The sequence below is a fragment of the Cryptomeria japonica genome, chromosome 11 (assembly GCF_030272615.1).
Source record: "Cryptomeria japonica chromosome 11, Sugi_1.0, whole genome shotgun sequence".
Lineage (NCBI taxonomy): Eukaryota > Viridiplantae > Streptophyta > Pinopsida > Cupressales > Cupressaceae > Cryptomeria > Cryptomeria japonica.
The window spans coordinates 581,292,646-581,316,622 of record NC_081415.1 but is presented as its reverse complement, the minus strand read 5'-3'; the positions used below and the strand labels follow the sequence as shown (position 1 = coordinate 581,316,622).

Genomic DNA, 23,977 nt, shown 5'->3' with positions numbered 1-23,977 from the left:
TCACAAATCCAAATAGTAATTCCTCCGCCGTCGTTTACGACGGGCCATAAATGCATAATCAATGAAGTAAAAGGAAAGAGATTTCGCAACAGATTTGCTGCCCCCCGCCATCATCTCGAACAGATACTCTGTACTCGGTAATTGCCTCATTAATTGTAGTGCCTTTGAGAGGGCGTACTTGTCATTACGGGCTGCTTGAGTGCATATTGATTATTTCATGCTTCTAGAACTGCATTAAATCCACTTCCACACTCTGCCATCTCCCTTCCACCACTTGGCCATTTGGCTTGTCATGTCACATTCGATGTTGGAGAGAAGGTCTGCCACTACATTGGCACCTCATCTTACGTGGGAGACTCGAAACTCCTCAAAGAGGTTGAGTTTTTCTAGAATGATCTCCATCCAATGGGATAATTTCCATGATGGGGTATTGCCCTTCACATTGCGTTGATGATCACTTGGGAATCTCCTTCCAGGTGCAACTTTGGGATTTTCATGTTTATAGCCAATTCAGTTGCCATAAGCGCCGCCTGTACCTCTGCTTCATTATTTGTTCCATCCTGCAATCGTCGTGCACCCTTGAAAAGGATGACCCCTTTATCATCTCTCGCAACTACTCCCACTTCTGAGGTTCCCGGGTTTCCCCTAGATGCCCCATCAAAGTTTATTTTTATCCATTCCTTGCTTGGCAATTCCCATTTAACCTCCTATTTTTCTAAAGGGGGATTAACCCGCAGGGACCCATTAACGGGTTAAAAATTTAATTATTTTAAATAATATTAAATATTACTAATTTAATATTAAAAATTATTAAAATATAAATAATAAAACTCTAATAGTCACTAAATAAAAAAATATTAAATATGTATTAATCCTTGTTTGATATGTTTTTAGGGAGAGGAAATTTCAGTGTTCACTTCCCTTCGTAAAGTTACCGCCCAGCACGTGGGATTCAAAAAGTGGAGGGCCCGGCCACAGAAGCTGTTAGGTTTCTAGAACCTTGAAGGCAGCGTAGTTAGGGTTTATCCGCAAAATAGTAGGGATTGAACATTTATCAAACGTTTAAACCCTAGCTAGGGCTTTAGGTCCGTATTTGATAAAAGAAAAAGACGGAACTTCTGAAATCTGTTTCTCTACCAATTACCATTCAATCTTTCGATTGAAGTTGAGCTCTACAATCAAACAATGGCTTTGTTTCAAATAATGCGCAAAGCAGGGACCGCCATTATTCCAGCGGCAATGGCTCTCAAAACCTTGAGCCGACAGAGAGCAATTCATGCAGCCGTAGGAAGTTCCTTTCAAAGCCGTTGCAGGCTGCAAATAAGCATGTGGAATTCGTCGATTGAGAGCCGCGCCTCATTTGCTTCTTTAGCTGTTGCCACATCAAAAACAGATGAGAATCTTATTAAAGTTCTCGATAGTGAAATTCAATGCGCCGTTGAATCTGACCCACCTAATGAGGTACAGACATGAAATATGAGCGTTTATAAGTTTCTGTAATTTTTGTTGTTTCTAAAAATTACATTTTAGCATCCGGATGATCTTCTGCTTAAATACTCTTCCTAGTTTTTCTTTCTTTAATTCTAATTTAGATTTTTTATTGTTAAGAGTATTTGTTTCTAGCGTATACAATTGTAATTTTCATCTGGGAACAAATGCTTGGTTTTGCCCATTTGTTTGTTCTGGATGAATTGCTTTATTTCATTGTTAGGTTCCGGTGTTTTGGGTTTGAGTACTGGACCTACGATTGGGAAAAGGATAAAGCTTAATGGTTTTTAAAAAATTATTATAATGTATTCCTTTCCTAATTTTTTTGGGTGTTCCATTTGTCAGTCAGAATTAGCCCGTACTTTCGAACCCGGTTATTCCCACTTAGAAATTCTGTTTGAATCTGAATTAATCATATTTCCGAACTATAGCTACGAGGCTTGCAATGAAAGCATGAACTTTACTTATTTTCTAGTATGTCAACCAATCTTTTTTAAGGTTGGGACAAAATATTTGTATGATTCTACCTAATATTAGTGTATATTGGCCAAGTTTCAAAAATATGATTTATCTTCTACTTCATGCAAGCTGCTCACTTTACATGGTCTTTGTTTACAAAGTGTCTTCGGAAGGGTACAAATTTCATTACGAGTCTGTTCCTTATATAAATTATTTGCTGGTAACAGGATGTGGTAACCCCTGATACGATTCCTTTTACTATTGAAGATAAACCTGGGGAACATTCAGTTATTTTGCGAAGGAAGTATGGGAATGAGGATATCAAAGTTGAGGTTTTAGGGATTGGCATGGTTGATCAGGAAGGTGAAGATGATGATGATGACGATGAGGAAGGAAAAGGCTCACAACAGCCCCAGTTGAACTTCAATGTGACCATATCTAAAGGTGATGGCCCCTGTTTGGAGTTCAATTGCTCTGCATATCCTGACGAGATTGTTATTGATATGATGTCCACTAAGCAGCCAAAAGGCAATGACGATGTTCTTGCCTATGAAGGGCCAGCCTTTACGTAAGTATTATATATTTTTATTTTTTCTTCTGATTTTATTGAATAGCTGTAACTGCAGGTGGAGAGTGTGATTGTAAGGGTTTCTAATCAGATAAAGAGTGTTTAGAATTTAAGTGAATTAATAAGGATTCAAGAGTATTTACATTCGACCAGGGCTAGCAAATGTTGCAGAGGGTCTATGCATTTACAGGGTTAGCATTTAGGGTTCATGTCTGTCTTTGTCACTTGATCGAAGTATTGTTGGGGTTTGAAAGGGATGAGCGGTTACCAAGGCACTGGTAATTTTATGTACATGGTGTAGGTTTTTAAAAGCTTGGAGGGGTTCAAAGAGTTTCTTGACAGATTAAGGGTAGTTAGAGTTTCAAGCTCTTGTTACCAAATGAAGAGGATTTACAATACTAGAGTGAATATTGGCATATATGAACATGGCTCAGGGTCTTACATCTAATTTAGTTTCCTTAAATGGAATTGATATAATTTTTAGAGTGCTTGAACTCAAAGGAAGGGGAGGGGTTGTGCGCTGAGTTTTTAGTTAGAGAGAGGGGTTTTGTGCGCTGAGTTTTTAGTTAGAGAGAGGGGTTTTGTGCACTGAGTTTTTAATCAAGATTTGTAAGGATTCAGTTCTTTTACTGGTTTAGTATTATAGGATTCAAGATTGAAGGAAAGGTTTCTGGATATTTGAGGAATTTTAATTTTTAATTAGAGAAAAAGGGTTTTAGATTTTGTAGGATTTGGTTGTTTTGTTTATATTTTGGTCTATATTTTTGAAGGTATATAATTATGAACTATTGCACTTTGGGATAATCAGGGACTTGGATGAGAATTTGCAGAAGAGCTTTCACAAATACCTTGAAATACGAGGTGTCAAGGGAAGTCTATCAAATTTCCTCTTGGAATACATGATAAACAAAGACTCCAGGGAGTATATTAGATGGTTGAAAAATGTGAAGCAATTTGTTGAGATGTAGAATCTAATTTCATTTTTAACCTATTTAAACATTTTTCCTTCATAAAATGAAGAGGATTTTGTAATGAACAATTTTTAATCCTTCATCTAGCCAATTCCTTCAGACTCTGAGGTTGTCTGCCTATGTAATTCGGATTCCTTTTTGTTGGTATGGACATTGCCAGTTTGTCACAAGCAGTTTCTCATTGACAGTTAATTACAGGAATCTAGTCTTGTGAATTTTGCTCTAGAAGGTTAATCATGATATGGATGAATGTTTCTTTTAGCAACAGGAAATTAATATTTGTCAAGATGGGCTACAAATTCTGTTTAGATTTATGTTATTTGTGACTTTAATATTAATGAAGGGTATCTAGTCCCCAGAAATTTGTCTGCCTACAGCAGGACCTTGTATAATCAGAAAACTATGGGCAACTTTCTTTGCTGTTTGGTTTGATGACATATCTATTAGAATCTAGGACCAGAAATGAGCAACTTTGGCCACGTGCGTTTGCTCTCTGGTTTTCTGAAATATCCTTACATTTGAATGAATGTTCTTTTTAGCTATCATTGAAAGAAAATGCCCATTAAATTAATTCAAGTTTTCATTTTTTATGGTTTGAAAATTTCAGATTGCTTTTTTGCTGGCAATGATTTATGTAAAATGTTTATGGTTAGTATGACTAGAATGTGATGATTGGCTGTCCCTATGATATTTAGTTGCCGCATTATCATATATGTGAGGAGGTTAAGCTGCATAAACCTTGCTGAAGTGTTTGAAGTTGATCAATAATTATGTTGATCACAATTCTGTTACAAATTCTGTTTAGATATATGTTATTGTGACTTGCATGAAAATAAAAATGGGAGTCGGTATGCGCACACTAACTGTCCTCAAACAATTCGAACCCTTTGGCTTGACCATCGAAGCCTCTGATAATGGCGATGTGAAGCCCTTCAAGAGAGAATACAAGTATTCTTTATTCAATTCACAACTTGTAAGATCAAATGAAGATATAATTTCTGCCTCCTGCAATGACTGTGACCATGAACTTTTCATTCGTGGAAAACAATAAGTGATTTCTTGCTTTTTTGGTCCTCTCTATTACAGTGGGCAATGCTTTTAGTTTCAAAAGATTCATTTCATTCCTTTTATTTACCCTACTCTGTTTCACTCCATCTGTTACATTAAGTAATAGATTTTATTTTTGGAACATATAGCTTGAAGCAACTTTGTTCTGTTCATTTTTCTGTATTTTTTGTGCTTGTGTTGGAGATACAAGTGACATGCCGAGTATAATGGGAGCCGAAAGCTCAGTGATAAAGCTCTTGAAGTGCACACCTGGGAGGTCCTAGGTTCTAGTATTTGTTAGTACATAGTTTTTTAACGATACACATTTCGAAAGGAAAGCAAATACAGATAATCTTAAATACATTTTATTTCCTCTACTTACAATTTGACCAGTGCGTTGCGCCAACCTATGTTGTACATGTTATTTTTTGCACTTGTAATTTGGCTAGACTGTTTGGGCCAACCTCTGGTGTACTGGTTGTATGCAGAATGCAATACAGAGAAGCCAAGCTGGTATGGAAAAACTTTTTAATTTAGCAGACAATAAGCTTCAAATTGATCCTTCTTGTTTAAATTCTTAAGCAGGGCTATTTAATTTCGATTGCTTTACTTCAGTTCCTTAGTGATGTTTACCACAAATATGTGATAAGTGTCATGTCAATTGTTTTTGCCTAACTGCTGCTTTATTTAAGGCTTTAGTGCAATATTCCATACCACAATGTTCTAGGCAAAACAATTATAATCCATATATATGCCATAAGTTTCAGTTCAATCCTCTTTGAACAAATTGTTAAAATAGATCAAATTTCTTGCATAAATATTTAAAATTATGACATTTAAAAAAAATGCCTGTTGCTTTGTTTTAACGTGTCGGTCCAATCCTTCACACAACAATGGTTTATACAGAAGAATAATATTTCTGAACAATTCAAGTAAATACATATAATAGTAAAACATATCAAATAGGAGACACGTTCTCCTGAAATTTAAGTCAAACTTTAATTGCAATTTCATACTTATGTATCCTTGGATACACCTATGTGATAGTAAGCATGATACAAATGCATTTACGTGACTAGAGTGTGTAATATAAATATAAATTTATTTTTAACTTATATTACATAAATGAAGCTCGAAATGGAAAACAGAAAATGATAGAGATGTTTTGGAAAGTACAGAATCATAATAGAGTAGTTTAAACTAAACATTTTGAATGAAATGAGGATGAAGATGAAAGGGATGCAAACCTTGATTCATTTGTGAAGCCAAGAAGTACTTGTTTTTGAACAAAAGGGAAGGTTGTAACTGTTTGGGAGCTTGCCAAGAGTAATCAAGCCCTAGTTTGACTTACAAATTACATGGGCAGTCAATGCAATGAGGAAGTAGTTATGTGTGTGCTTTTATCCTAATACACCTAAAACTTAAGAACAAGATAAAATTGATCTGTGTTTAAACGCTAGGTCTACAAGTATTCAACACTCTATTGTGTGTATGTAATGAGAATGGAAGATATAGAGTCCAAAGATGCCAAGGAAACAATGAAATACAAAACAAAAGAAGCTGAGGGAAGGAGAATGCGTAAACAAACCATCCCTCGAAAATGGATGGAGCTGCTAAATGACCATGTAGACTGCTCACAAGAGCAAAGAGCTGTTGGTGAATGCTGTAGAAGATTGAAGGAGAAGGACGCTTAGAAGCCAAAATAAATTTCAAAGCATGAGAGAGAAGAAGGATTCCAAATTCAAAATATGAGTTGTACAAGTGGCTATGTTATGAAAGGACTGTTGGAAACTTGGCAGGCTGGGCCAAATTATAATTATAAACAAACAGAAGTGAAAAAGGACAGGTTTTGAATGTCAAACAAAGCTCAAACGGTTGATGGTTGTGTGGCATTAGTGTGTCCACTCAGACATTTGGGCAACTGTGCTACTGTCCGAGAAGAAGCAGATGGGAAACACTACAAAATGGTTACACTAGACATAAAAACATTAAAAATATACCCCACAAAAGATAAACTCACAAAACTTGGCGTTTGGAAAGAGGGCTAAAATGGTCTGTAAAATATACTACAAGAATTGACACTAAAATAAGGACAATTTGTAATGTGAAAATTGCAGGGTATGCAAATATTTGACTTTGCAGAGTGAATCACATTGGCATGAATATGCACCTTATTGGAGAGTTGTATGCATAATAAAGCTGGATGGATTGTTACTGCAACTTCTGCCTGCTATAAATTTTGTGGATAAAATGCTGTATTTTTATCAATAATGTTAAATGGATGCCATTATAAACATATGATTCGTGATGGACAATTAATGGTGCAGTGTATGCCTTTTCATTGGTTGAAGATGCTTTCAATTACAACTATAGTTCACCCTAATTGTAAGATGGTGACTAGATTTTATATTCTGTTTTTGCATTTGTTGTGTCCATGAGATGGGAAGGTTACATCTTCAAACTACACAAGCTATCATTTTAACATTGTCATCATAAGCTGTGCATTTTATTTTCTATATATCTTTGCCCGCCAGATCATTTTATATTTGTAATTTGCAGGCAAGTAAACCTTGCTAGTTTTTATATATTAAGTCCTTAAAATTCTGAAAATTTTTACTGTCCCTGCTTTAGTTTATGACCTCTTTGTATGCACCAGATTTTCATTTTCTCACATAACCTTTATAATTCTTGTCAATCTCTTGACTCTGCAACTTCTGCGTGATACCACTATTGTGGATTCACTTGTTTCAGTTTTATTAACGTAGTGGATACAATTATTCTGAGTGCAGGATAATTGATGATAAACAGGTAACAAGGCAAAGTATTTCTTCTATTTTTGTGAAGAAGATTTCAATTCCAGATGTATCATTTACATAGTAACTTTGGCATATTCTAGCTAGGGCAAGGTGTTGTGTAATGATGGTTCATAACTTGGTGGACATGTGAGGTTTTGGTGTGTCGTGTAATGATTATGGGAATGTGGTAAAGTTTATACCATAGCGCATTACTTTAGGCTGTTAACCTTAACCAAGATTGAGCAACAGAAAAAAGTTCATTTGTACACATTTCAATGATAAAAGTTCACATCCTTTCATTTCTAGATCTCAAATATCTTGTTATATGTTGTGTTTTAGATTTGTGTTCTGTTTCGGTTTCAGTTGAGTTTTATGCATAGCTAGGGATGATGCCCTAGGGTCTTACAGCTCTAGTTGTAGAACTTTGTTTTTAACAGTAGGATCAGAGCAGAGTCTTACAGCTCTAGTTGTAGTACTTTGTTTTTAACAGTAGGATCAGAGCAGAGTCAATTTAATTGTGTTTTAATTCTTTTATGATACAAGTTCAGATCTCCATTTCTATATTTGAAATTTCTTATTATGCCTTTAGTTTTAGATTTCTGTTGTGTTTCCTGTCTCAATTTTTAGATTTATGCAATCCTAATGTTTCTGCCCTGGGGTTTTACAACTCCTGTTGCAAAATCTAGTTACTTAACGGAATACACATGGAAAGTGTGTAGGTCATTATTCACGTTGACCTTATAATAGAGGCAAAAGCTATTATATTATAGAAGCTGAAGATGATGTCAAATAAGGGATGCTTGATGTGAAGCCTGACACGCCATTTAGCTGGACTAGTTGAAGTTGTTTGATGGTGCTCTATTATATACTTAAAAAAACACTACTTTCAAGATAGTTTGCTCCAAATATGCAAATAAAAATTTACCAAAAGAATATCAAATTAATGCTGAAAAAGTGACTGCAATAAATGTCAAATCATATTATCACTTTTAATTGCTGCCATCAATTCAGAAATTCAAAGGTCTTCATAATTGCTTGACCGAGATAAACAAATCAAAAGCAACTAAACCTCAGAACCTCAAAGTGGAGAAACGCATAATCAACTTTTTTGGAGAACACGTAATCAACTTTTAAGTAATAAAGAGCTATTTGGACCATCACCAAAAAATTTATCGTCTCTTATCACGTCCTTGTCAATTGCAGTGATGACATCTTTGAAGGTGAGCATCAAAGATGTAACTAATATTTAGACCTGTAAACTGCCTTGTTGGTGACCAATTTGTCTGCAAAAGTTGACACATCTATGTGGTGGATCAAATTATTGCCTCAACAGCTTTTCAAATGTGGTAAACTCATCCATAGTTATGCCATTCAAAGCAGCCATCATGAACACAAACTGTAGCCTTAGTGTTGAGAAACATTTGTACTTACCAAGCTTTTGCCCCAATAATTTATACACACTTTTAAATTGATTAAATTGTCTGCACAAATACACTTAGGTTACATAATATGGTATACAATTCTCAATACATTCCTCTAACTCATCACACCATAGGGATTTAGAAAGTTGCACTAGTGCTTGATGTTGTTTAGTTAGCATGACAGGATGGGATGAAATCCTGGTTATTTATAGTATTGGCAAACATTTTGTTATAAGACTTGACCAACCTTGCACCATAATGCTTTGAAGATGTTTTTGATTAGTAAAGCAGTGTTAACCAGGGTGTTGACCCTTAACATAGTCAAAGACTATCAACAACACATTTAACAACATCAAGCAGCAAGAACAAGGGTGTTGGCCCTTAATACAATAGCTCACAGGCAGTGAGAGAATAACTAACCAAGGGAACAAACCCTAAACAACAATCTCAACCAGGTGAATAGGAAAACCTGTCAAACCATAAACAACCAAGACCCAACTCAAGGAAGGGTAGAGACACCCAAGCCTTGACAAGGAGGGGTTTGGGGAAGGAGGCAGGACTTTCCCTTGTGCCTGCGACAAACCACAATCTAGGCGATACTATCATTAGGACCATCAAGAGAGATCAAGTGGGGAGGACTTCGTAGGGTTATAGTTAGTAGTGACAATAGAGTGTTGTTGTAGGACCATAGTAGGTTGCAATAGAACAACGGCAAGCTGTTGCAGAGGAACAACGGCAAGCTGTTGCAGAGGAACAACATCAGGAGCAAAATCGATAGGAGTAGAGCGAGGCTGCGAAACCACAAGGGCAGGAGCTACAATAGTGACAACAACAACATCAACAATAAGAGGCACATCATCACGAGAGAACTCATGTTCATGAGAAGAGACAACCGAATCAGAATCAAAAGCATAGATAGTCAAGTGGTCAACTATAGCATCTTTCCACCAAGTAGTAGCACCCTTATCACGAAATAGAGCAATCCAAAGCCAAATGACCCTTGGAGAAGCATTTGCGAAAGGGGAGGCCCTCAAAATCCAACAATTGTGTCCAAGGTCTATCCCCTACCATGAGAACCACATCCCTCGGCAGAAGCGAAGAGATGTCAATGTTGATTAAGATGCGGGAAAGGTGGAGCGACCCATTGAGGACATAGCATCATCAACCTTCAAGAAGCAACCAATAGAGTTACCAATGGCCTCATAACAAGAATGCTCCCAAAAATGGAGGGGAAGATTTAGAAGGTGAACCCAACTTGGACGCACGTTAAGTGGTTTAGTAAGAGGTTTGAAATAAGTTATCCATGGCTTAATAGAGAGAGGGTGAGCTCCCCAAGCCCACAACTTGCCCAAAAACCAAATCTCGATTAGTCAAAGAAGCTAAGGCAGCAATGAAAAAGCCTTTAGCACAACAAAAGAGCTCAATACTATTAGCAACCAAAGGCTTCTAGGAGTCACTCACCCAACGATGGAGGTCTGGTAGCGAAGGCCAAAACCCAAAGAATCTGCACACCAGAGCACAACATCGGCAGAATCCAATGTTGTCCACAAGATTTTGCCCACAAACCACCACATGGGAGGACTTGGCATATGGAAGAGGACAACCCCCCTTGGAGTATTGGGCAACAAATCTTCCTAAATTTAATTTTATAAAACTTCATTCATGCATAAATTTTTTTGGTATAAACAAAGCCTACACCAAATGAGAAAGACAAATGAAATGTTTTCTATTTCAGTGTCCCATTTTTTGGGTTATCGTCCAACGCAACTCTACTATTTTTGCATATTGTAAATTGTTAAATCAACTTATAATTATTTATGTAGCAATTATGTGTCTATATTGATTTTGAAGTAATAAAAATCTCCTCTAATAACTTAGAAAATTGTGTTAAATATATGTATATGTGTATGTGTTTTATATGAATGTCGTATCCATTTGTATATGTATCAGATATCCTATCTGTCTTTGTATCCCTATCCATGCCCATGCAACTTTGCTTTAAGGGGTCTTTGTACATTTTATATGCGATTCTCAATTCTAATCTCTCTCTCTCTCTCTCTCTCTCTCTCTCTCTCTCTCTCTCTCTCTCTCTCTCTCTATGGTCGTGGTCACCATTGCTTGAGATGGATCCCCACTGGGCTCTCTCTCGTGTATTTCTGAATTGCACCAATTTTACAACTGCGCAAGTCAAAGAAGTGAACAACCTTAGTTTTATTTATTTGCTCTAAAATCTTTGCACCGTATTGTGACTACTTCAATTGCAATTGGAATAAGGGCGGTTTGCATAAAAAACCTATATTTTGACTTGAGTTGACTTGTTGAGTTGCATAATACATCTCAAGAATCTTGAAAATTGTCATCAACAATTGACTCATTGAGTCCAGATCCAAAATCTTCACTCTTCTACTTTTTCCTTCTCTTTCCCTAAATTTTCATATTCTTTTATGGACTTCCCATATTTTTAGATCTCCAAAGTAAATGCTTATCATCAATAATATTTACCCAATTTGATTTCTCCATATACTAATGGCTTTTACGATAAATGTATACTTTTATCAAACCCAATTTTCACAAGTTTTCAGCATTTGAATAAAGCAAAACAAAAAAAATAGTAGCATTTATTGATCTATATTTTAAATTCAAACACAATTTAATGGTTTAGTTATAGATAATGCATATTTGATATCTCTTCTAGGTGGAAGTTCTTTTTGAAATGGTTTTTTCCACATCAATCTTGTGTCATGTGATGCTTTTATGTTGCTGATTTGTGTCTTTTTGCTGCCACTTATGATGATGTTATCTTTTATTTATTGTTATTATAAGTTCGCATAAGGTGGTGTTGTTAAGCATGTTATGTTGGTTGATGTTTAACATCATAAGAAGATGGATTTAATCATGGTAATTTCACATTAAGGTTAATTTTTGCATACAAATTGTAGATTTTCATAATGTAGGAGTCCAAGCCTGATATCTCACCAATTGATGTCCTAACTTGAGAACAAAGCTTTAATGTTAATTCACTGAATAATGATTGGAAATTTCTCAATATTTAGATCCACATATTGCATCTCTAAGCTTCGATATTAATTCATATTAATAGAACTAAATGTCCACTAATGATTGTTGTAATTACACATGTTTGTTTGTCATCTGTGCTATATAGAGAAAAAATAATCAATAAAGCTCCAAGAGGAAGAGATCTTTTAGGAAAAGGAATATGTGCAAGAAGGCTTCTAGACCAAGCTTCTAAGAGAAGAAAGATGTATGTGGAAGCTTCTAGAGGGAGGAAGCATGAATGGGAAGAATGTCTGACTTGGTGATTTTGCAATAGACGAGAATATATGATAGTCTGTGAAAATACACTAGCTCATGTTGCCATGTGTCGTTAAAGAATATCTTGCTTCCTCGTAGGATTGTTTTAACTTGGGTGTCAAGACCTTGACATTCCCCTATTGCACAGTTGGATCTCGTGTTGGCTCACTTGTAGTGATAGATGATGCTATGCTTTGCTACATACGTGTGATAGCATTGGTTTTTATTATATAATCTTAGTGTTCTCTCTTTTTTAATCCATCAACTGTGTGCTTTATTGAGGAGAAATTCTCATTTCTGTTTGTACACATACTTAGATCTTATATTTTATGCCTTAAGTTTATCTATTTGAGTTATGTTTGTGTTGCTTTATTTCTCAACGCAAGTTTCAGAATAAAGGTTTATAAACCAACTGAATGCACCTTTGAGCTCCATTCACCTGGCCTCATCATTGAGCACAATAATCAATTTTCTTTTATTCTTTCTTGGGAAAATCTATCATGTAATACCTCCATCACTTGTCAAAGGCTATCCAAAACAAAGATCATATGAGGTTTAAGCTTTTGATATATCGCATTTGCTCTATGCTTGTCTTAGACTCGAGGGAGGTTTATGCCTACCGACAAGATTACACTCATGCATGCTTCAAACACTTTGTTGACAAAAAAGCAGGGGTATAAGAGCATTAGTTTTTCAATATGAAAGAAAATGTAATTTATAGTCACATCAAATATTACACAAGAAATATATAGACAACATATAATTTTTTTTAGAATGTAATGTTTTTTTTTGTCGTGTTGGTGATATTTGTTCTCTTCATGTTAAGAATCTTTAGCTACATCATAACTTACTATGACTAAGGAAAACTCTAAATAAGTTTTTCGAGTCGAAGCTAAATTTGTGAGATGATTAGTAACTATTGTAGACGTATAAAAATGACCATATTCCTAAATGAATATTTTATGTTCATTTCTCTATTTAATTAAATCCAATTTAATTAAATTATCCACATTCCTCTATTTAATTAAGTAAATTACTCAATTTATTTAAAATTAAATTCACTATACCCATTTAATGAATAAATCATTTTATTTAATTAAATCTCCCCTATCCACTTTTAATTAAATTCAAATTTAATTAAATAATTATCCTAAATTGAATAAATCTAATTTATTTAATTTCTCCAAATTGCAACCAAATTGAATTAAATTATTTCAATTAAATCCTCTTATCCCTCCATCCACTTGCAAAATCCTAAACCCCTTTCTAATCCCTTCTAGAATCTTCAAATCGCTTGTAATTAGCCTAACCCCTCCTCTAAACTTTGTCACATCCCTAAGCAAAGGGAAGTCACTTCTCAAAACCTTAAAGTCTTTGATAACCATTAAAGGCTTCAAGTCTTCAACCACTTAATTCCTCAAAGTCTTTGATAACCATTAAAGGCTTCCAACTTTCAACCACTTAATCCCCCAAAGTCTTCCATAACCATTAATGGTTAACTCAAACCCTCTTACATGGTTAAAACATTTGTTTTAACTCAACCTTCACCAAACCCAAGGGTCTCATCAGGCCTTTAATGCTTTGACCATGATTATCTCTTAATCATTTGCACAAGGGTTTATCTTTGGATTAACTCTTAATCCAATGGGTAAGCCTAACTTAGACTTGACCCTTACCCTCTAGATAACCATAAGGTCTTCTTAGGCATTTAATGCCTCCAACCCCTTATCTCAACCCAACCCTATGTTGACACTTGTCACCATTTCATCGGTGCAAATTGCAAACATGGATCCCCAACTTTCAAACTCAACCCTTGATTAAGTCTTTTAATCCTTGACCATCCATTGCCCTGTTTTTGCTATAAATAGAGCTCTCATTCCTCCATTTTAGATCATCCTTCAAATTTATAGTATCACAATTATGCTCAAATACATTCAAGCTTTCATAACATTTTTATGCTCATCATTTAGCCTCTCTTTAGAATAGAAATTAGTCTAAATATGCATGTTTAGAATGCTTTCTATTATCATTTAGCTCAATCATAGATTAAATATATCATGTTAGGATAGTATTCATACTAACCTTGTCATCTTATCATCTAGTTTATTGCATTCTAGAATCATGCATAGCTTAGAATACATCTCATACTAAAATCTATCAAAACATCCCTCGTTCTTGCATTTGCCATCCCTAAACCATTTTGCTTAGTGATCTGAGAGCAAAAACATTGGTTTGAGGGACATTGTGAGATAGAGAACCATGGGACCCACCTTGGGAAGCTGAGTAATACGTTATTACTCCATAGCTTGCACCAAGAAGTCTTGTGTGTGTGTGTGGACAAGTCATTTGAAACATATTTTCACATATTGAGTTTTATCAGCCTACTTTTCCCGCATACAACTATATCCCAAGTTTTTGATTAAGTGAAAAATAGGTTTTGAAGGGACCTGAAACCCTTTACAAATCAAACAAGGGATAGAAATTGACTGCTCAACAAAGAGGAGAGAGCCACAAAAACCAACCCAAACAACCCACAACAAGGGCCCTCATGATTTACAACTCGCCTTATGTGAACGAAGAGTCATATCAAAAGAAGGCTTGGACGTCTTTGAATGCTTCCCCTTTATAGTAATCCATCCCTCTTCAACTTTAGCTTCCACAACAGACCAATCCAAAGAGCCCAGCACCGATCTATCCAAATTGGGAGAAGGAGTATCAGTAGTGGGAGCAACAACCGTCGCGAATACAGGACCACATCCAACAGATGGGGCAAAATATGTATCAGCACATGGTGAAGCAGTCGGTGAGGTAAGAGACAACAAACCATTTTTAGCAAAAGAGACAACAACATCCCGTATCCTAGCATCTTTAATCATAGAACCATCCTTAGTGGCATCCAAAGAATCTTTCTTCGCCAATAAAGAATCTGAACTAGCCATAGTCGAAACCCCAAAATCCAACGACTCATTAGAAGAGTCCATAGATTTATTAACCGTGTAATGTTGGTAAGAGACCCCCAACCACCATGAAGCCGCTAATTTTTCTTCTCAAGCCCACAATTCCCTGCCACATGGCTGATTTTAAAGCATTTACAACACTTGAATGGAATACCTTTGTAATCCAGAGTTTGGACCCAGCTGCCTAAAGAGGAATTAATGACAATCTCAGCCGGTAGTCCCTTAGACACATCTAGCTCCACCAGAATGCGAGCAAAAGTAGTATGATAAAGCCCAAAGGATTCATTATCCACCATAATGAAACTCCCAATAGCATCATCAATTTCCTCAAAACAGAATCAACCCATAAATGGAGAGGAAGGTAAGGAAGCTGAACCCAAATTGGAATTTTTTTGAACTTCTTAGAAAGGGAGTTAAAATCAGAGTGCTAGGGTTTGGCCAAAAGCGACATATTATCTTTCTCATAGAAAAAAATTTCACATTGAATTTTTCTTCTATCCTTAGCATTCTTAAATTTAGCAACAAAGAAACCTTTAGCATTCCCAAGTTGTCGTGAAGAGAATCCTATGTTGAGGATAATTTATGCGAAGATATGGAATACATGCCACATAAAAGGGTGAGAAGTGGATGACATCCAACTGGCATAATGCCAAAGATGATCAAATTGAAGGGAAGAAGTTGCATAATTAGAAGCATTGAAATGTAAAACTTTTGTGCATTGTCCAAGTGAAGCGTTAAAAAAAAAGTTTTATGGGAAGGATGAAAGACTGGACAAATTTCATATTTTTACAGTTGTTGAGAGCCATGGGAATTTCAGGTATGTACCACATAGATGAGGAAAATACATAACCCAACAATGATGATCCAATGCTTTAGGAGACAATAATCTTACTCGGGAGGTTCTAAGCCAACTAATTAAGTTTGTTTTTGGAAATTCAGTATAAAACTCAAAGAAAAAATTGTAATCCACTGAAATTTTATTTTCATTGCCTAGGAAAGATTAAATTCATAATCTCAAAGCAACTAGTGGGTAAAGTAGTATAATGCCCCATCATTTTTCTTTTATGCATTCTTGCTTATTGATATGGACTTGGCTATGTACCTATGGTTGTGCCATTTTTATTTGGATGTGGGTTACTCTATGCTTTGATCTTATGTTAGATGTTTTATTTGATTTCAATGCATGGCCTTGAGTGCCTATCTTATGCCGCCTTGATATATGTGTTTCGTAATTGTTCTAGACTCGTGATATGTTGGAAATCCTTATGGGGATTTGTGATTATGTAGTTGCATTGAGATGTATGACGATTTGTTATGCCTTTGATGATTATGATGGACTGATGTGGTGATTCAAAAGTGTCTTATGTGAGATGTTTCCATTAATGATGATTTGATTAATGAATGGAATAAACAAGTGATGTTAATCTGATTGGTTGAATTATAAGTAGTAAATTATGTTTATGACTCATTAAAATGTTAAATGCTTATTGATGCAATTGATGATATGCATGTTAGATTTAGTGGATTGCCATGATGATGGTGTTATGATATTCACTATTCAGGGAATAATTATATATTTTTTATTGCAATGAAATAACATTAATGTTTTTAATTAGTGTAGTTAATTAAATGAGATTACTGTCATTGATATTTAATTGACGATTGGATGTGAAAGGGATGATATTGCATCATTCAAATATATTAGAATACATGTAATATTAAAATCCCCTTTTGATGATTTTAGTTACTCTGATTATTTTTATAACATACATATATATGGTATGCATGAGCAAGTACACTTGATGATGAATTTTTTAGTGATTACAAGTACAGGGCATAAAATCCACTTGGCTCCATAGGTCTGAGTGTGCCTATATCCCTGACAGTGGTTATAGGAGATAACACATTGGCCATTCATGTTTCCTAGCCCTAGCCATCATTTTTAATTTGGACGAATTGCCTAATTTTATATGTTTATACCTCCAGTTACCACTTAGGTAATGTTGGTTACCCTGATGCATATGTGTAAAACTAGTGAAGATTGTATGTGCATAGTCAGTCGTATGCAAATTGTCGTTATTTAATGTGCATATGATATGGTATTCTAATATTCATATGTTGAATATAAATGTGCAATGTGGCTTATATGGATTTGTTTTAATAATATTTAATTAATTTTGACTTGGGAGTCATTCGAGTGTTTTATTGGTTTTATGGTTTTCATTTGAATTTTATTGTTATTATTTTCTCACTCCAAAAGTGGGCTATAGTTGCTAACTGGAGCCCATTTTTAGACACTTACTCTATTTTTCATTGCTTTTGCTCAAAGACCCTACACTTGTGAATTTGGGATTGTTGCTTGGGGATGATCAAATTAAAGAAAATTTGTGGGTTGTGGCTCATTTGAATCATGTGGATGAATTCTAATGTCAACCCATAAATCTTATTGATTATGATATTGTAATGGAGAGGAAATAAGGTTCACTACCAAACTAGTTACTTAGGCCTATTTTGGCTTTGATTACATTGAGAGGGAGAATGATTCACTTGGCCTAAGATGTTCTAAGGCACAAGGTGAATTCAATAGTCCCTCATGAGGGGTTCTTGAAAGTGACTTTGCAAATTAGGGAGAAGAAGGCAAGATTAGATGAGATGACCTTTTTTTGTGTATGCGAGGTTGTAACGGGCTGAGAACCTGATTCCAAAAGAGAATACAACAAAGCAAACTAGAACTAGACCATAGTCCAAATTTCAAGAAAAAGTGTAGGGACTGAGTTGCCCAAAGCGGCCCACTCCCATGACTTGTTCCAGTGCTCAGCCTGCTCCTGGCAGTTTCTGCTCTGACGAATTGCAAATTGTAGATCTCCACTTGATTATCATGTACCTGTTTTCTTAGATGCACCACCTATTCCTACACAATAGAAAAGAGGGAAAATGTTGGGTAAAAAGAGGTTTGCCTAATTCAAACCTCGGTTTTGAAATCAACCTTGAAATTGTATTGAATTGAACTTGAAAGGAAAGCATGTCGATATATAGAAAAGGCTAGATCTGAGAATAGAAGTGTCTTGTACGTTCATGATGCAAATGCCTCTTTGAGGATGATCACAATTGTTGATGCAATAGCATGGCTCCACACAAAAAGGCCTAAAATGAAATCATGAAACACATGCTTGCATGAAGGTTGTTGAAGGTTACCACAATGAAGGATATGTTAGGACAAAATTCCTTGAATGCTAGACTGATGAATGGTTGTTCACCTTGTTGATTGATGTGGACTTGAGTTCTCTCAATTTCCTACATAAAATAAGGAGGATACCTTGCTTATATACCTCTCCTAAGCATTTCAGGGTGCAAAACTCGGAGCATGCCAACATGGAAAAATATTTTTTGCTCAACCTAGCAAGGGATGCTATTATTTGAATTTGAGGTCAAACATTGGGAGCAGGTCACCCTAGGTGACCTACCCCCCCTAATGTGACCTCAAATTGGGACTTGAGGTTCAAAATGAGAAGGAGAAGCAAGAACGATATATGGAATTGATTTGTGATGAACAAGATTGGAGGTGGGATATCATACATGCCAAAATAGGGCCCAGTTGAGCAAGAAATTGTATAGGGATACAATATACGATGCTACATTTAGCTCCTACTTTAGTGGGAGTATGAGGTCTACACACATACTCATGATAAAGTAGAAGAAAGAGAGATAAATATAGAGACATTGGGCAAGCCTATAAAGAGATAATACATCACTAATTTAAAGGGAACAAGCCCCCAAACCAAGGGTTTTAACTCATACAACCAAATGCAAGGACACACAAAAATAAAAACAAAGACAAACAACAAACAAAAGACACACAAAAGTGGGTTAGTACTAAAAACAAAGGTTCCAAGTCAGCTAGTAGAATAAATCTCGATAATCAAAATGTCTCAACCACTAATATCACCCTCAAAATTCTATTGCAAGAGCACAACTGATCACTTCGAAAGAGAAAGAACACACATCAAAGACAAGACAAAACTATATGGTCCAATCAACTAATAAAAGTATGCTATGGGATCATAGAGGAGAGAGAGAAAGAGAGCATGAATTCCACAGGCTAGAAAGTTGTGTTAAACTAGGTGATCTATGAAAGAGGAGGAAGAGTAGAAATTAGTCTAGCAAGCTACATTATGTTAGTTTCACTCATCCTAAGAGAGCTCAGTGCAAAGAAAGAGTTGAAAAGTCTAGCAAGTTGTGTTATGCTAGTCAACCGATCTTGAAATTGTATCAATGCAAAGGAAAAGTCAAATAGTCTAGCAAGTTGTGTTATTCTTGTCAACCTATTCCAACGATAACCAAGGAAAGCATTGTATTCAAGGAATTCCACAAAAATGATGCAACAAGGATAACCAAGGGAAGCATTGTCTCCAAGAAAATTTGCAATAAACAGTGCAAAAAGATGACAAAGGAAAGCATTGTCCCCAAACAAATTTGCCACTTGAATTGAAAAAGGATAACCAAGAAAGGAATTATGTAAGGAAATCCGCAATAAACAATGCAAAAGGATAACCAATGAAAAAATTGTCTCCAAGAAAATCCGCAATAAACAGTGCAAAAGGATACCCAATTTTATTTATTTAATTAATTCACTTATCCTTGTCTAGTCTATCTCTATTTAAAAAATATATTTTTATTTATTTAAATTATTCTTTCCCTAAATTAAATAAATGTTTTATTTATTTAATTGGTCCCACTTCCTCTATTAATTTAATAGATCTTCATTTATTTAATTAATTCATTAGCTTTTTCCCTCCATGACACTTGTCATTTATCTCTTAATTTTCCTCTAACTACCCCCTTCATATTTTATTTATTTTCCTACCTACCCTTTAATCCTATCCGACAATTTATCTTTTCACTTTTTAATCATATCCCTCCATTTTCTAAGGTGTTCTCTATATAAGGGGATACTCTCATCCTTATCAACCCTAATCTAGCAATCGAATGACATATGCAATCTAGCCTTCTTGCAATCAAGCGACTTTAGAACCACAATCCGTTCTTTGTTGAGCTCTTGTGCATACATACAAAATCTAAGAGAAATCATATCAAACAAGATCAATGGAGATAGGAAATAGTGGAGATGAAACCCTACTTGGCATGTAAATGGTATTGTATACACTTAAAAATTGGTTTGAATTTTTTTATTAAATACATGTTATTTAACTAATGTCTAATGTCTAATTCATTTATCTATAAATGAATTCTTTAATTTATTTATATGATTCATGACATTTATTCTTCCTATCCTAAATCATTTCCACATCATCTAGCCAACTTTTCCTATCATGCCACATCAACATGTGTCTCACAAATAAAATATTCTTAAATATTTAATCAATCAATTCAATAAACTTGGAAGGACACATGGCATTTGCAACCATCTAACTAAGGACACTTGGCCTTCCTTTTTCACCTCCATCCTCCACATAGCATTTGTTTCTCCTTAAGGAAACGAGATCCACTTTTCTCTTTAACTTCTCCATCTCCAACCCTTCATTTCCTCAAATCGAATCTCAACCGTCCATTTTTGGCACCTATGATATGAGCCTTGCAAAATCTATAAATAAACCTCTCATTTGCACAAATCAAGGTCTAGAGTCTAGAAGCATTTTTAGCAAGAATAGATCATTTTTAGCAAGAATAGAGCATTTTTAGAAATTAAGCATTTTAGTAAAAATTAAGCATGTTAGTAATCTTTTAGCGTTTTCATTTTCATAGCATTATCATTTGCATAAATCAACATAGAAGCATTTTTACATCATGTCAATCTTAATTTACATATCATCTAGCTTATCATCATATAGTGTAGGAAGGATTTTCTTGCATTTGAATATAATCTCATTCTCTAGGTTGTCATTCTAAAAGCCAGGTGCATAAAATCAAAGAGCAAAAATTACTTGAAGAATCCTTAGAGATAGAGGACAATGGGACACTCATACGAAGACTGAATTTGAGTTTCATTTTCTTAATTTTCTTTCAACATTCAGTCTCATTGATGTGTTTTAGGATTTAATTTGATTGACACATAATTCTACACACAAATATTATCATCTTATTTGTTGATTTGCATGTTCTTAGGTTTATTCATTGGTGTATGGTGAATGATTTATTGTAGAACTAGGGTTTTCTTGTGGTGGTTGGATCTATTATGGTTTTGCAATAGGTTATCAACATCATTTTTCACCGTATATATTTTGGCATGCCCGGTGGGACTCTTGTCCCTTAGTTTCTAAAATCTTTTTGCAATTTTAGTCTTTTTTGTCAAGTTGTAGTTTGGATCAGCAACGATTACATGCGAAATTGTGTCTTCATTTCTGCTTCGCTTTTATGTTTTTGCAAGTTTCTGGTTTCACGTCCGCGTCAGTTATTTTAGCGTCTATGAGTCGTATTATCATTCTTGCGTGTTTCGATGCATCTATGCATCTTGATTTTATGTCTACACACTCTTTTTCTATGTTTGCATTTTTGTGTCGATTTTTGTTTTGCAAGTTTCGAGCATTCACATCTGTGATCTTTGTTCTCGTGTCTGGGTCATGCTTTCGCGTCTGCATTTCTTTTTTTCTTGTTTTGCATGTTTCAAATAATTTCGTGTCTGTGCCAGTTTATTCCGCGTTTGTGGCAGGTATAAACACATTTATGTTTTGTTTACATTTTTAGTTTTTCATCTTTTCTTTTAGGGTTTTTTTATTTGATTTTATCCTAACCCCTTTCTTAGACTAATAGAGTGGTGCAGTTGTCTAAATCATATTGCCAAAGGCCCCCCCTTTCACATTTCTATTTGGATTTTCTAAAATTTATCTAACAAGTGTGCTTGCAAGTGGGGGTGATTATTCAAAACTACTAATTATTTGTTGTAGGGATAATTTAGGTGCGTGTCTTTGCATTTCAATTTATAATCTAATTAGACTCACATCATCATTTTTCATTTTGGGGTTAAAGATTTTTTTTGAAGTGTAGATTGTGTCATTTGCACACTTTATGTTTAACCCTAAAGTGAAAAAAAGTATCATCTCCCCTCACCTTCCATTGGACCTTGGGTGTAAGAGAAATTGTTATTACTTTATTGGTTTAGGTAGAAGAGCCTACCTCCAAAGAAGCCCATAAGGCCAAGTGAGAGGGAACGACCTAAGCAGTACTTCTTCAACCCGCTATATAAATTAAAATACTAGCAAAAGTTGTGACAATCTGGTGACGTGTATCTACATCGACAGTTTTCCCTCAGTATCCACACTTGTGTGAGATGCACAAAAATCCTCTCAAGGACTGGGAATGGCTTCTTAAATGAGTCGCCGCCGCATGGGTACACACTGGGTACCACTGAAATTCCCCCACTAGACACCATGTTTTAGTAGCCCAAAATCCCTATATTTGATGGTTCATGGTGTGTGGATCGTACCCTGTAGATACCCCTCATGCACCCATTCAAGATGAGACAAGAATCCCTAGTTAAAAGATCTTTAGATCTTCGGGGTAACAAAATCTGGTATGCCCGAGAAGTGAGTGTCATGGTGGGGGAGCTAGCACTACCAAAATCTCTATCCATCCACTTGTTTAAGGTATTCTATTGATGCAAGGGCCCCATTGAATGTTTTCATCTTTTCGGCCTAGGTTGTGCATGTTTTAGTGTCTTCAATTTGTGTTATGCTAGTGGATATATTTTGAACATACACATTTGCAAATTTTTTATAATAACACCTTCAAACATTGTGTCTTCATTATTTGTTGTGTTTTCTTGCCACAAGACATTCAACATTAAGATATGGTCACATTCAATAATTGGAAACTTGGACAAAATCATGCAAATTTGCTAGAAATGTGTGTGTTTGATATCAACATGTATTTGATCATTCTAGTCACGTCTATGTATGTTCTTTGCATGCTTTTTAGATTTATAATCACGTTTGTGCAAAACAACACCACGTATTTGTATTTGCATATTAGACGGAATTTTTTTTGTCAAATCATCAGAAATCACATCTATGGTCAAGAATCGTGTTTGTGCAAGGTAGAATCACGTTTTGTATTTTGAACTGAGAACAACAATATCAACAATGAAATCGTGTCTATGAATTGTGAAACTACGTATATGTGGGTTAAAACAGTGTCTATGAACTCACAACGCATCTGTGTTTTGAGATCAAATAACTTCTCAGGTAGCTTCCCCTAGGGCTTCATTTTTAATCAACCAGTCTTTATCATGGCTTTGTCACACATTTGAGTCATTTTCAGCCATCATTTGCAATCCTCATATACACTTTTCAAACTAGAGTGAAAAGGTTATTTAGTGGTCCTCATCATATCTTGCAAACATACTACAACATTTCACTAAGTGGTTTCCGCATCAAATCTATCATTGTGGGTCCCATTTGGTTCTCTTTAGTCAAGGTCAACTTACCTCATCAAGAGATCTATCATCTCTTTGCAAGCCACACCTTACTTTAGATCACAATTATTTTGGACTTACACTCTTGGACATTGCAAGACAACCCTAGATTCATTCTATCGCATATTACTTCTTAGTCTTCCATGGTCTTCATACTTTCTTCCATTTCTCATTTTAGCCAAGGTTTTGTTCATGGTTGAAAATCATTCACAAAGGTCTATAAGAGAACCTGAGGAAGCTCTAAGATCTCTCAACATGAGTACCTATGAATTTGATGGAGGTAAATTTTATAACCCACAAAATTTTGAGAATCGCAATAATCCACTAGAAAATGAGAATAACAATGAATCCATCACTTTCGCAGACATTCAAGAGACTATAATAGATCCAAGGTTCAATAGACTGGTTGAAGAAATCATGAGAAGAGACTGTCAATACCACTTTCAAGTGATGGCACAAAATGGAACAAGATTACCCCACGAAAGTAATGTGTCATAAATTTTGGAGGATGATCCTAATCAAGTGAATCAA

The 23,977-nt window shown here is 35.3% G+C and overlaps 1 protein-coding gene across 1 annotated transcript; it reads left to right on the top strand.

The window, feature by feature from the left end:
- The first annotated feature begins 904 nt into the window (after positions 1–904).
- Positions 905–3,681, top strand: LOC131072916 (uncharacterized protein At2g39795, mitochondrial). Its single transcript, XM_058009213.2, has 3 exons — positions 905–1,461; positions 2,175–2,515; positions 3,324–3,681. The coding sequence occupies exons 1-3, from the start codon at positions 1,186–1,188 to the stop codon at positions 3,481–3,483; spliced, it is 777 nt and encodes a 258-aa protein (XP_057865196.2). The 5' UTR covers positions 905–1,185; the 3' UTR covers positions 3,484–3,681.
- Positions 3,682–23,977: the final 20,296 nt, after the last annotated feature.

Coding starts and splice junctions, on each gene's coding strand:
- LOC131072916 (XM_058009213.2), top strand. CDS start 1,186: ATGGCTTTGTTTCAAATAATGCGCAAAGCAGGGACCGCCATTATTCCA. Junction 1,462..2,174: donor AATCTGACCCACCTAATGAG/GTACAGACATGA, acceptor TGCTGGTAACAG/GATGTGGTAACCCCTGATAC. Junction 2,516..3,323: donor TATGAAGGGCCAGCCTTTAC/GTAAGTATTATA, acceptor TGGGATAATCAG/GGACTTGGATGAGAATTTGC.